The sequence below is a fragment of the Rhopalosiphum padi genome, chromosome 3 (genome assembly GCF_020882245.1).
Source record: "Rhopalosiphum padi isolate XX-2018 chromosome 3, ASM2088224v1, whole genome shotgun sequence".
Classification (NCBI taxonomy): Eukaryota; Metazoa; Arthropoda; class Insecta; order Hemiptera; family Aphididae; genus Rhopalosiphum; species Rhopalosiphum padi.
The window spans coordinates 22,888,450-22,901,347 of record NC_083599.1 but is presented as its reverse complement, the minus strand read 5'-3'; the positions used below and the strand labels follow the sequence as shown (position 1 = coordinate 22,901,347).

At 31.0% G+C, this 12,898-nt stretch overlaps 1 protein-coding gene across 1 annotated transcript; it reads left to right on the top strand.

Annotated features, from left to right (window-relative positions):
- The first annotated feature begins 4,146 nt into the window (after nucleotides 1-4,146).
- On the top strand, nucleotides 4,147-5,687 carry LOC132927597 (small ubiquitin-related modifier-like). Its single transcript, XM_060992153.1, has 2 exons — nucleotides 4,147-4,557; nucleotides 4,670-5,687. The coding sequence occupies exon 2, from the start codon at nucleotides 4,673-4,675 to the stop codon at nucleotides 5,093-5,095; it is 423 nt and encodes a 140-aa protein (XP_060848136.1). The 5' UTR covers nucleotides 4,147-4,557; nucleotides 4,670-4,672; the 3' UTR covers nucleotides 5,096-5,687.
- Nucleotides 5,688-12,898: the final 7,211 nt, after the last annotated feature.

The window sequence follows — 12,898 nt, the reverse complement described above, 5'->3', positions numbered from 1 at the left end:
TTATGTAAGAAGCTTAGGCGGACATTTGATTGAATTTTTAGGGGGGGGCTATAAAAATCCAATGTAAAATGACCTGCAGGGGCTTCACCCTCGCCACACCTTTCTGTACACAAGTATAACATATTAACTTCGATTTTTGGGGACTAAGCCCCAAAGTCATCTCCCCGGATATCTATCTATGGTAAGAAGACTGTTTATATTGAGATAAAAATGTAATTGTTAACGAATGTATTTTTTTTTTATGGGCTGGTCAAAACTTTTACCCCTCCTCTCAAAAACTAAAATGACACCACTGAAACAAGATCGATTAAAAAGTAGGTACACCAAGGAACATATTATATAAAAATTACAGATGGTCAAAAAAACGTATAATATAAATACAAAAGGAATAATGAAAAAATATAAATAGTTAACAAATGATAAAAATCACGTTAGTTACAAAATAAGCGCGGTAAGTGGTAATAATACTTAACACGAATGGATCTTTGCTGGATCAAATTTTCTCTAATTTTGTATAAAATTACCTATATTAGTCGCTTAAAATCAAAATATGATAACACTGATAACATTTATCTAGTATACATCCTAGTCCTAAGCATTGAACATTTGAACTGTATAATAACACAGAATAAATTATTAATATTACTGGAACGTTTACAACATATATTATAACATTTATAACTAATGTAAATAAAACTCAACAAGTGTGTTTGAAAGAGATAGCGAATACTTTGGGTCACGGACTAAGATATTTAATTTTTTCCATATTTGTTTTGATTTTATATTTATTTAGAAATGAAGATTTAATTAATGAATTAAATAATGTAATTCCGTCTTTTAATGCAGAAAATATGATTTTGAATTATACTTCAACTACAATTGTTTCCAATAAGTATGCGTATTTGTATTTTCTTTGGATTATATTTTAATCGATCATAGTTTTTTTGCATGCAGTGTTTTAGTACACGATTAGATCTTAATGAAACGTCTGTATCGTTTGTAGTGAATACATTATCATCGGATATAAAGTATAAATATTTAAACTAATTTAAGTTAAACTATTAATATATCGACTAATTTTGTTATTTTATGAAGTAATTTAGATGCAACATTGATTTGTCCTGAATACGATCAGGCCTTATGTCCTCGATTAGAGTGAGCAAAGATGTAATACTATTTTTCCTATACCTACGGTTCTATTTTAATATCCATTAGATACTTTATTTTTATTTAGTAACTAATACAAAATCGCTTAATCCGGATAATTATTGTGAAGATTTGACTAAAATTCAGTCCGTCATTGATGATTTATATATAAACGTTACCGAGTATGAGTTCACATTAATTATAGTTGCCTATTGTTATTATCTTTTATTTTTTTTTTTATATAAACTTATACCTTTAAATGGCCAAAGAATTGTTGACATTTTATATTTTATCTATCAATTACAAACGATGGTACACGAAGGTGGTTTTGATTGCTCATTTATGAACATCAATTAGTATCAATCCGAAAAAATAATGGGTTATTAGTCAATTTAAACATTTAAATGTAAAACTAAAATTTACACCGAAAATCCAAAGACGGAAAAATGTCCCGTAAAAAAAGCTGCTGTGCATGCTTGTCAAGCGATTGGTAGGTATTGGTTACACACAATTATCAGAACTCATGGAATTTCTTGAAATGCTTACAGTATCAAAAACAAGTTATTTAAAAATACAAGGAGTATCAGACACTGTCCATGGTATTGCGCGGGATGAGATGAAACAAGCGGGCGAAGAAGAAAAAAATTGTCTTAAAGTGTAGCGAAGTATGGATGTAGATGATATACCAATTATAACTGTTGTTGCATATGGCTAATGGTCAAAACGCAGCTATAGAACAAAATACGATGCGTTATCTGGTACAGTAAGTTATATCTACAGAGTACAGACAATAATAATAATTGTACACATCCAACAATAAACATATTACATAGCATATAAGTAAGCATTTAGGTAAGTACATCAATTTACATTTTTCTTGTATCAAATTACTTATAGGCAACGATAATCGGATTCAAAATATAAAAAGTAGTTTTTATCGGAATGTGAAACAGTATTGTACTATATACCAAAGATCAAAAAATAGTAATCAAGTCATTGTTTCTGAACATAAATGTTTTCTTAATTGGCATAAATATTAAATCTTCAACTAGTATGGAAGCGGATAGTGTGCTCGAGGGCTTTAGGAAAAACATAGAAATGCATGGGCTGTAGTATAATTGTTTATTTGGTAAAATAAATGTATATAAAAAAAAATGTATAAAAACTATTAATTCTAGAACTATTTTTATACTAAAATTTAATAGGCGACGGGGGCAGTAGTGTCACAAAACGTTTGAATGAATTTCAACCATAAGATCCTAATTTTCATACTCGTAAAATAGAGTGCTGAAACCATATGATGCGTAATTATGCTACTAACTTACAGCACTAGCCAGAAACACAAAATGTCTACCTCCCGTATACGTAAATTTATTTTAGGAAATATTTTGAGGTTTAGAGGAGACGTGACAAAGTTTGTTTTACATTGGAAAAATAAAATTGGTATCACCAAAATTAAAGGTAATACCATAGGTACCTTCTTATAATTTTTGAATGCTTGCAACTAAACATTAAATATTTTTTTTAAACGTTATTTGTATATAATAAATTAACAAAATCAAAAAAATAAGTCATACCTAATTCAGAAATAAAATATAGCAAAATTAATTGTATTTTAATATTGTAGGTATTCATTGTATCTATCATTCATATTGTAGATCTTGCTAATGCGCCATACCATTGACTTGGTCAACATATAAATTGTAGTTCTTATTTTTGTAATGGGTCGAAAAATAACGAACAAAACCTGGTTCCCGAGGTTAAAATCTTTGGAATAATGTGCGAGATAAGAAATTATACATCGTGGCTTGTATTTAACGAAGATAGTTTAATAGAGAACAAAAATAATAATATATGTGAACAGTTCAATGCTTTAGTATAAAAGTTCGTAGCAGGTAAAATATTGAATTTCTTGGAAAAAGGTAGTTTACAACTAGAGTGAAATCTGCCTCCACTGAGTGGAGGTAGCTGTTGTATCTTTTAATTCGAAACAATATTTAAGAACAATTCACAAAACGATAACTAACTGTAGTCCAGGTAAACTAAATTATTAATTTATTATTTAATTGATATTGATTTATTATAACTATTAACTGGTATTATTTAGTACAATATAATAACCTTTAAATCATAAATATTTAAGGTAAATTTGGAAAGCGACCTCTTATTGATTCATATTTCTAAAAAAAGATCGAAGAAAAAAAAACAAATTTCCTGGAAATATTAAGTTGGTCTAATTTTTCACAAATTGTAAAAGATACAAGAGGACAGTGACACTCAAATTTGGTTCAAAGAACGAAAACCGCATTTTTTGCGTGCTTTATAATAGTGCGGGAGAACTAAAAAATAATATTATTAAAACATTTAAAACGAATTATTGTATAATATATTTAGTCTGTTTGGTAATTATATGAATTAGTAATTAAGAGCGGGCACATTTTAGAAATATACAGAAAATATGTTGGTATCATTTAGGGTTGGTTTGTCACTATAAGTCTATAAACGTAAATGCTGTTCTATAAAAGTTAGAAGTAGTACTCTATTTATCGGTACACATATTACATTAAATAAGAGCTCTAGTAAGTTGTGACTAGCGAGCGCAAAGCCAGGAGCGAGTGCGCCGCGTGCTTGGAAATAAATTTGCGAAATCAAAATAATAATATAAGAAACGGTCTACTGCATTGACGAGGGACGTTCCGAACGGCGGTCCGTGAACGATGACGTACCTCTCCCGGGAATACGAAGCCGCGGGCCGCGTCGCGTAGACGATGGGCGTGGTTATAGCCAGCCGCGTCGGCGCGCGACGCCATCTCAGGAACGTTGTATACGTTTTACTTTCCGTGTAAATAAATAATCATAAATTATAACCGCAATTGCAATTTCACATAATTCAGTTTTGTTATAACGGTAACACTGTATACCGCCGCTGTATCTCCTTTGTCCAATGTTTGTTGACGGTTTGTCTCTCTACGCGCAGACGCGCCGTACATTGATTTTTTAGTTTGTGGGTGTATGGTACGCACGAAACTAATACTAATGTATATGTTGATGTCGGCCATCTTTTACTTTGATAATATTATTATTATATGTTACACACTTACACACTGACACTTGTAAACTCATACTGTGTGTACGTGTGACGTGTGTTGTTAGTACGCTATTCGTTGTAGTTTGTTGCAGTCGTAGTTTGTTGTAGTCACTAGCGTCTAAACTAGTTAATACTTGTACTATATTCTCTCCCGTAGAATACAGTTTACGTATTATCGCACGTTTGGCGTCGCATTAAACAAATTGTAATCCTGCAATTGTTGTATAGCGTTATAGTTGAATTAACTTTGGTTGACAGTCATAAGCGTCCAGCACCAGAAACCAAAACCGCACTTGTCTTAAGAACGTCAACAAACCGTAGCGGTGAGTATTAACGGAACTAGCGATATTTTGGAGGGACGCATACCTAACATTTAACTAGCTTATAAGTTTATAGACATATAAGTCATTTTAACGTGTTTTTTAATGTCTGTAGAGAATGTCGTCAATCATCAATGAAAATCAAGGTGCAGAACAATCCACCTCGATGACAACAAACGTAGCTACCAGTTCCACGGATAAAACCATTGATATCGACGGCCAGAGCATGCCTGCGGCTGATCCAAATGCTGGTGAATCAAATGAGGTGGTCGAAAAAAAGTATTCGGCCACTATCGAGGAGTACATCCGCCTGCGCGTCATCACTGCTGATATGTCTAACGAAGTACACTTTCGTGTAAAAGCCGCCACATCCTTGCTTCGCCTGAAACGTTCATACTGCAACAAGTTGGGTTTTCAAGTGAATGAATTACGTTTTGTGTTTGATGGTCATCGTATAACTGACATAGATACTCCAAAATCATTAGGCATGATGAATGACGATGTAATTGAAATATACCAAGAGAGAATCGGTGGTATGTGATGCGAACGTATAAAGTACATTTTGTTTTTAATTTAAAATCCATGGGTTTCTTACTGAAGTATCTTAAAAATTAATTCTTATCTCAAAGTAATTATGTATTTTACAAACAATATAATAATAATATGTTAAAGGTGGTTTTTCAATAACAGCATTTTTCAATTCCAAAAATAGTCTAAAATGTCAGAATTATACAAAATTCAAAATTGTTAACAAAGTTTAAACTTTACTTCTATAGAAAAATTATGTTAGCTATAATTGTCTTCTTAATTAAAATTAAATATACAGAATGATCTAGGGTTTCCTCATTTTTTGTGTTTACCTTGTAGCTTATGGGGACCATTCTGAATAATATCCTATAATTTATATCAATTTTATTTTAGTGAATTATTGTACCGATAATAAAGTTTTAGCAATTATTTAGAATAATACTGTTTATATGTTTTAGTACCACCAATAACTGGATAATGATACAATTGTTTTTAATGCATTTTTGATCTATCACCACATATTATATACATTTATTTTACAATTCTTTCTTTATCTTAAGATGAAATACCTTCATCTTACCATTCAGTATTTTGTAACTATAATACTTATAATAAGTTAATCAAATTAAAAAATGCTTTTCATATTTATTTTCCTTATTTGTATTATTATGTACGCTATAGTGAACAATTTAATATTATTTCTAAAAAAAAAATGTGTTTTCAATTTATTATACAAATATAAAAAAAAATCCATGTAAAATCTGTTTTAATTTGTATTATTTATATATTACCTGTGTAGTTTATTAACTATAAATCATTGTCATGTTTGATAAATTTTAAATTCTGGAGTCAAGTTCTAGAAATAGCTTGACATCTAGTTACTTAAATGCTATATTTGTGTAATAAGTTTACCCCTAAATTGTGTAATTGAATTGGATTGAAAATATTAATTAACCTAATGAGTGATACAGGGCTTATTCTAAGAATTTTAATCAACTAAGAACTTTGTTTAAAAAATAAGCCTATCAAAATAGAACTATCAATCGAAATTTAGTATCAGACATTATAGTAAAAAATGATAACATTTTTAGATTTTAGGTGGAATAATTTAAAATTTAACCTATTAATAAGAAATAAAATAATAAACATTTGTGTTTTGTGTTAAATATTTTATTTTAATTAATGTCTACTTTACTTTTTTTGTAATTAATACAACAAAACAATATTAGAACATTTTTTAAAAATTGTTTTCAAATTTTATCTTTAGTCATGATTAGATTTTCTTTTTGAAACTGCCATAAAAATCTCATTAACACATTCTTGTTCTTTAGCTTCCGTACATGAGTCTTTGATACAAAATTCATAATTTATCATTTATTTATTTTTTTTCATTATTTCATAATTTCTATATCTATACTATATTGCTGGTCTTGAATTTCAATTTTGAAGAGCAAACGCCAGGCATGTTTGGTTTTGTTTAGTACGTTCAGATGTTTGAGGTTTGATACCAAATGTTTTTATAGAGATATTTTCCTATGTACGCCTGTATACTTACTGTTTGTCGTTTATTTGTCTGTGCCTAGTTATGTATTGTTATCATTTGTATGTGACTATAAAAAGAAATAGCAGAACGCTACCCGTCAAAAATTTCAATTATTATCTGTGTCAATCTTTATCCGATACAGTTTCTAAAACTTCATTGTGAAGTTTACTAGAATCCACTCTCTTACATTTTAAATTTATTTAGTTCAACATTTTTTACATTTTACAGTCAGGTTATACACTTAGAATTTTTTTCAGGTAAAAGGGGAATCTTACAAATATTTTCTTTTTTCCTAGTTTAGGTTGTAATTTGTGGCAAAGGTCTGAAATAGTATTGTTCACACAGAGCCTCCTCTGTTGTTGGTTAAACAGGAAAAAATTGTAATCTGTAATATATTTGTGATGAAACGATATACCATATAATAATGTTTAGTTTAATATATAATATGTTTTTGAAGGGAGTCTTCAACTCCAAAGCACCTAACTTTGGTGTGTCAGTGTGCTATTGTTAAAGTTTATTAATTATGAAGAGGATACCATGCACTCGTAATTTGATTTAATAAAAACCCTTTTGCACAAATTAGAACAATAGAACCATTCTAAATTTCACATTAAATTTTTATACATAAAAAATAATATTTTGATGTTTTAACTTTTCCCAAATTAAATAACGTTTGATCTATCACATTGCAGAGATTACTTAATCAATATCTATTGGTTTTATTGAAAAAATATTACCTAACCTAATGAATCTAAGACCACATGTCGCACATGCTACCTCATTACAACTACAACTCTGCCTATCAATCTTTATGAACAACTTTGTGATACTTCACTTTTCCCAAGTTAGTTAGCTGGGTCTTATATTGGACAGAAGACTCACCTGAGGTTCTTACTACAAAGATAAACATAAGACGTTAAACCGTAGATTCCTGCTTAGATCTTAGACCATGAATTAGGTCTAATATTAATATTAAAAAATACATTTTTGTCATACAATAGTCTTCTCCGTCCAATTTGGACATCATACTCTGAGGCCTAGTTAAAAAAGCCAATCGAGACTGTTTGGTCTATCTGCTGTAAGGTAAAGAAAGGCAAATTATGCAACGGCATGTTCAAATTCAAGTAAGAATTGTTTTTAATTTACTTAATATACTAATAATTTATTAGGTATATAATTATTATTTATTATTGTATAACAAAAAACATTACATAAATAATATGAACAATATAAAACAAATTACATTAATATAAAATCTCTTTAAACATTTTTAATTTGTTCTTCATAAATATCATGTATAAACTTTTCACTTTATATTTAATAAATTAGAATACAATTATTTTTATAAAATGATTCTAAGGATGATTTAGACCTTCAAGTAATAAACACAAAATAATAATATTTAAATAGAACATTCCAAATTAAAAAAAAAAACATATTGGTATTTAAGTTTATAAATAATGTAATTTATAGTGCTTATTTGCATATTTAATAAAATTTATTTTCATAATACATATTATACTGATAAATATTTGTATAGGATGTATTAAAACCTGTTCAAAGTAATACAAATGTACATGCTTCAGATGGTACAAAAAAGAATTTTGCTAATGTTAGTGCCCAGAAAAAACTAACTGGTTAAGAATTGAATAAGACAATACATGATTTACAAGAGAAAATAAAATATTTTTAACAAAAAATTATGAGAAGTGATAATCAAGTAAGTAATATAAGAAAAAAGTTAAATTTATTAAGATAAAATGATTTAATTGAAGATATTGTAGAAGATATTTATAAAAATCAATTTAATTCTTTACTACTATTCATATTATTTCAACATGAAATTGTAAATATAAAAAAAAATCAAGCAAACTGCAAGTCATACTCTGAGGAAATTCGTGAATTTTGATTAACATTTTATTTTTATTCTCCCCGAGCTTATTACCGAGATTTTATACGCAAAAGAAGTGCACTATATAATCCGCTCGTAATTTGTATATGGTTGGTAATAGACACTGCAATCTTGGTGTTTTATATGAAGTCATGGAATATTTTAAACACAAACTTAAAACTTAAATATCTGCATTTTCACATATAACATAATAGGTATATTGCTTTAATTTATGATGCTTTATCTGTTAGAGGTGAATTTTGGCCAGATGAAAATGGTAAAGTTTATGGGATTCTACTGCGATATTGCTGGTATTGCTCATATGCATAATGGAGAGTTAACTTAAGAATTTTTAATATTCATAATTAATAATCCGAGTGAGAAATTCAAGTGTTCTGTAGCATATTTCCTTATTAATAAAATTAATACAACTGTACAGTCAGTTAGTACTTACTGTTATTTCAGCCCTTTATGAAGCTGGAAATATAGTTAGATTTTTAACTAGTTATAGAATATACATAAATTGTATATTATTATAATAAAGAATATCTTTCTAAACTATATTCATTGTTTCTTTTTTGTTATTTAATATTATTTGCATTTTTAATTTTTCAAAAAAAATAACTTTGGAGACGGCAATATAAAGTTGACCACCACTAAATACAGGTTGGGGTAAATACAACCTTGCTTTATCCAATGTTTTACCTTGTACTTTGTTTATTGTAAATCGCCTCAAGTTTTAAATGTTTTAATAATTATAAAGATATTGCATCAGTGGTGCCGAACTACTTTTTAATAGGTGGTGCAAACACAAATTTTAACAATCCACCGACCCCTACCTAGACACCCTCAAAAATATTATTTCCATTAGGTCCAAGTTCAACATCTATACATATAAAAATGCAGCCCTATTTCTCTAGGTCTCGACATAACTTGAAAACGTCATTACCGATTATTTTGATTTTTTTTTTTAATGAAAGAGCACATCTCGGAGTAGGTTCTAATGGGGAAAATAATAAGAAAATTACGTAAGAAAATTGTAAAATACTATCTGATTCAAACATTCAAATTGCGTTGTCATAAAAACAATATTGTAATAATAAAATAATAATAATGCGCTTTGTGTAAATAATATTGGACATTCTATCTATATAGGTATAATAAATGGTATATAGAAATCGATTTTCACCGGAGATGACTGATAATTAGACACCCATAATATTCAAAAATAATAATTTTAATATGAAAAAACAAATATAATACACGTGCGAAACCAGGTAGGTAATTTTATTCAGCACGTTTCTAATAAAACTTTAAAAAAATATTGTTTTATACGTACATAATATGTCTAACCATATAATATATATAATAAATTATTAACCAATAAGTTTTTTTTGCGTAATACTGAACTGGATTTTGCAAAAACATCAACCACTTTATCATTATCTATGTGCACATCGACGTCGGACTCGCATGATATAATTAATAATGACTCGAGACGATCTTGTTTCATAGTGCTCCTTAACCGATTTTTGATGATTTTTAATTTTAAAAATTTTTAAAATAAATAATACCTATTTATAATCAATGGTATCATTACTATCATCTATGCTATTTGTTTCTACAATTACTTGGTCATCAACAATCAAAGTATTATGATGTTCGTTGTTCATAATATCGTATTAATAGGTACCTACTGGCTACTAAGTGCCAGTTTTATCTAATTATATAGACCCAGTCACCCAGGTACCCACACCTTAAGTACGTACTCGGTAATTGCATACCTACCTAGTACCAGTAATACCTATGAATTATAATTATTATTATACACAGTGAATAGTGAATACACACTATAATATATATTATATAGTGTCAATACTCAACACTGTCAACTATCAAATATGTCTAACTGCAGTCTGCAATAGATTCTAAACAACGGCCGTAAAGGCGTTTTATTAGTATACGAATAAAAAAGTTTGCAGTAGGGAAGCCAGGGGACACATGGGCGGCATGGGCCTCACCCTCTCTCAGACAACATTCCTATGTTATTTATATAAAAATTTAATTAAATAAACTAATATGTCATGTAGTACTCATAGAATATTTTATTTATGGGGGGGCACGTGCCTCAGGGCCCTCTCCTCTGGCTACGGCTCTGTAATACAGTATGTATATAAGTTGTTCCTAATACTTTTTGAACTAGGGTTTTTTTTTTGGAAGCCCCTAAAATTCATATTCTGCATCTACCATTGGACTGATAATAGAATTCGTTTTACATGGATAATAGGTACCATTGAAAAACAGACGAGGTCCCGTGTACTCTAACAGCCCATAAAATAAATAATAATAAATTTATAAATACATATTATGTAACACGGAACAACAATTAAATATATTATCTCAATTCTCACTTCTCAATAACAGTATATGCATTAACTATTAAGAACTATCAGAAATATAACTGTTATTGCTATTATTCATATTGTTAATTTAAACAAGCCCAATATACAAATAATATATATTATTACCCTATATAGGGTACCTTATAATACCTATGTCTAATAATCAGGTAAGAACGCAGAGAAGTTGGGTGTTAAAATCCCTACCGATATATCAGGAATATGAAGTAGTAGAATATTATTTAAGTATAATAGTTGTGGAGACAGGAGAGCTATAGCAATAGTCCTATTAAACCTACCTTATTATTACCTACCTTAATGTAACAAACTTAAATTTACTATTTGAATTATTATAATAATTATTATAGAAGTATATTATTGATATAATCAGTAATTCAGAGTATACGAGGCCCTAAATTGTATGGTTTAGTACAATTGCGTACCTACTATTATTACCATGCTTATTACTGACACAAAAAAATCATAATACACGATTGCACGCGAAAATATGTATCTATATATATTAGATATACATAGGTAGGTATATAAGTATATAACATACAATGATGGTAATAATTAATAATAAATACGAGTATACGATATAAATAAAAATATATTAGCAATGTGTTGACCGATAGATTAGGGAATTCATTGGTTTGTCATTTAAATTAATTATTTATGAACATTAATTTATTAATATTATAATATTGCTGATGTACCTTTAATACTAACATAGGCAATCAAGTATTTTTAATTTATTTTATCATTCTATTTTTTTGCTATTATATGCGTTGGCTAAATATCACTGCACGTGTAGAATTTGTTTCTTCACAACAAGTCATTTCACAACAAACACTCCAATTCGAAATTGTAACAATTGCCTACTTATAATTTATACCCAGTATAGATACTAATAATATAATGACTACATATTACAGCTATACTAGCTAACTCGAATTTATAAATAAATATTATGTTATTATTGCACAATAGTATAATACGTCATAAAAATGTCAGACGATCGAACCATTAACGCGAAAAACTGCACAATATACGTCGGAAGTGTACGAATCGTCCTCGAACCACGTCCGAACGACGACGACGACGACGACGACGATGGTAAGATCGCTGACGGTGTTGCCGAGACACGCGGCCGTGCAACCGACGAAGACCAAGACGTTCCCGTCACGAATACGCCTACGAAACGGACGAATATCGTTAGCGACTGCGGTTGTACAAGTACTTCATTATATTATCATCAGTCATTCGTCTTTATACATTATAGTTTCACCTGTAGGCATTATATTATATAACTGTTATGATATTGTACACTGCGCGTTTCCAGAACCTGTCGGCCAACGTCAACTTTGCGCCGCACCGTACACGGTCCAACCAAAAACCGCGATTACGTCGGTTGGCCCGACAAGTCAGCCGTCGGACCGTCCGCGGTTGTCGGCCATCACTACGTCGTCGCGATCTACGGCGTGCTGCTTACGCGGCGGCGGTCGGTGTAATCATGACGAGTGGTCCGGTGCCGGAACCGATAATTACTGCATTTCCGCCGGAAGCGACGACTGCGACGCTGCCGCCCGGAACGGCGAACCGCCGGGTCGGGACGGCAGACGCTCTCCGATCTGGGGCACCCAGAACGGCGGCCGATTGTCACCGCTGAGGTTCGTGTCCCGGAACCAGTCCGCCGCGGGGCAGACGCTGTCCAGGATACCGGTGCCCCGTCCGAGCCGGCCCGAACCGCCCGTCAGACAGGACTGGCCGGTGGACCTGTACGCCGGTTCCAGACTGCCCGTGCCCATTCGACCGGGACCGGCGCCGGCGCGGATTCCTCGGCGCGACCGAGCTTTTGACGTGCGGCCGTCGCCGTCGTGGGACGATGACCGGAATGGCCGCCGGCACACTGTCGACGACGAGGATCCGGCGGGCGGGGTGGCCGTCGTTGACTCGTCGCTGTCGCGTGACACGCTGCAC

What these genes read in the sequence shown, in the direction of transcription:
- LOC132927597 (XM_060992153.1), top strand. Translation starts at nt 4,673, where the DNA reads ATGTCGTCAATCATCAATGAAAATCAAGGTGCAGAACAATCCACCTCG.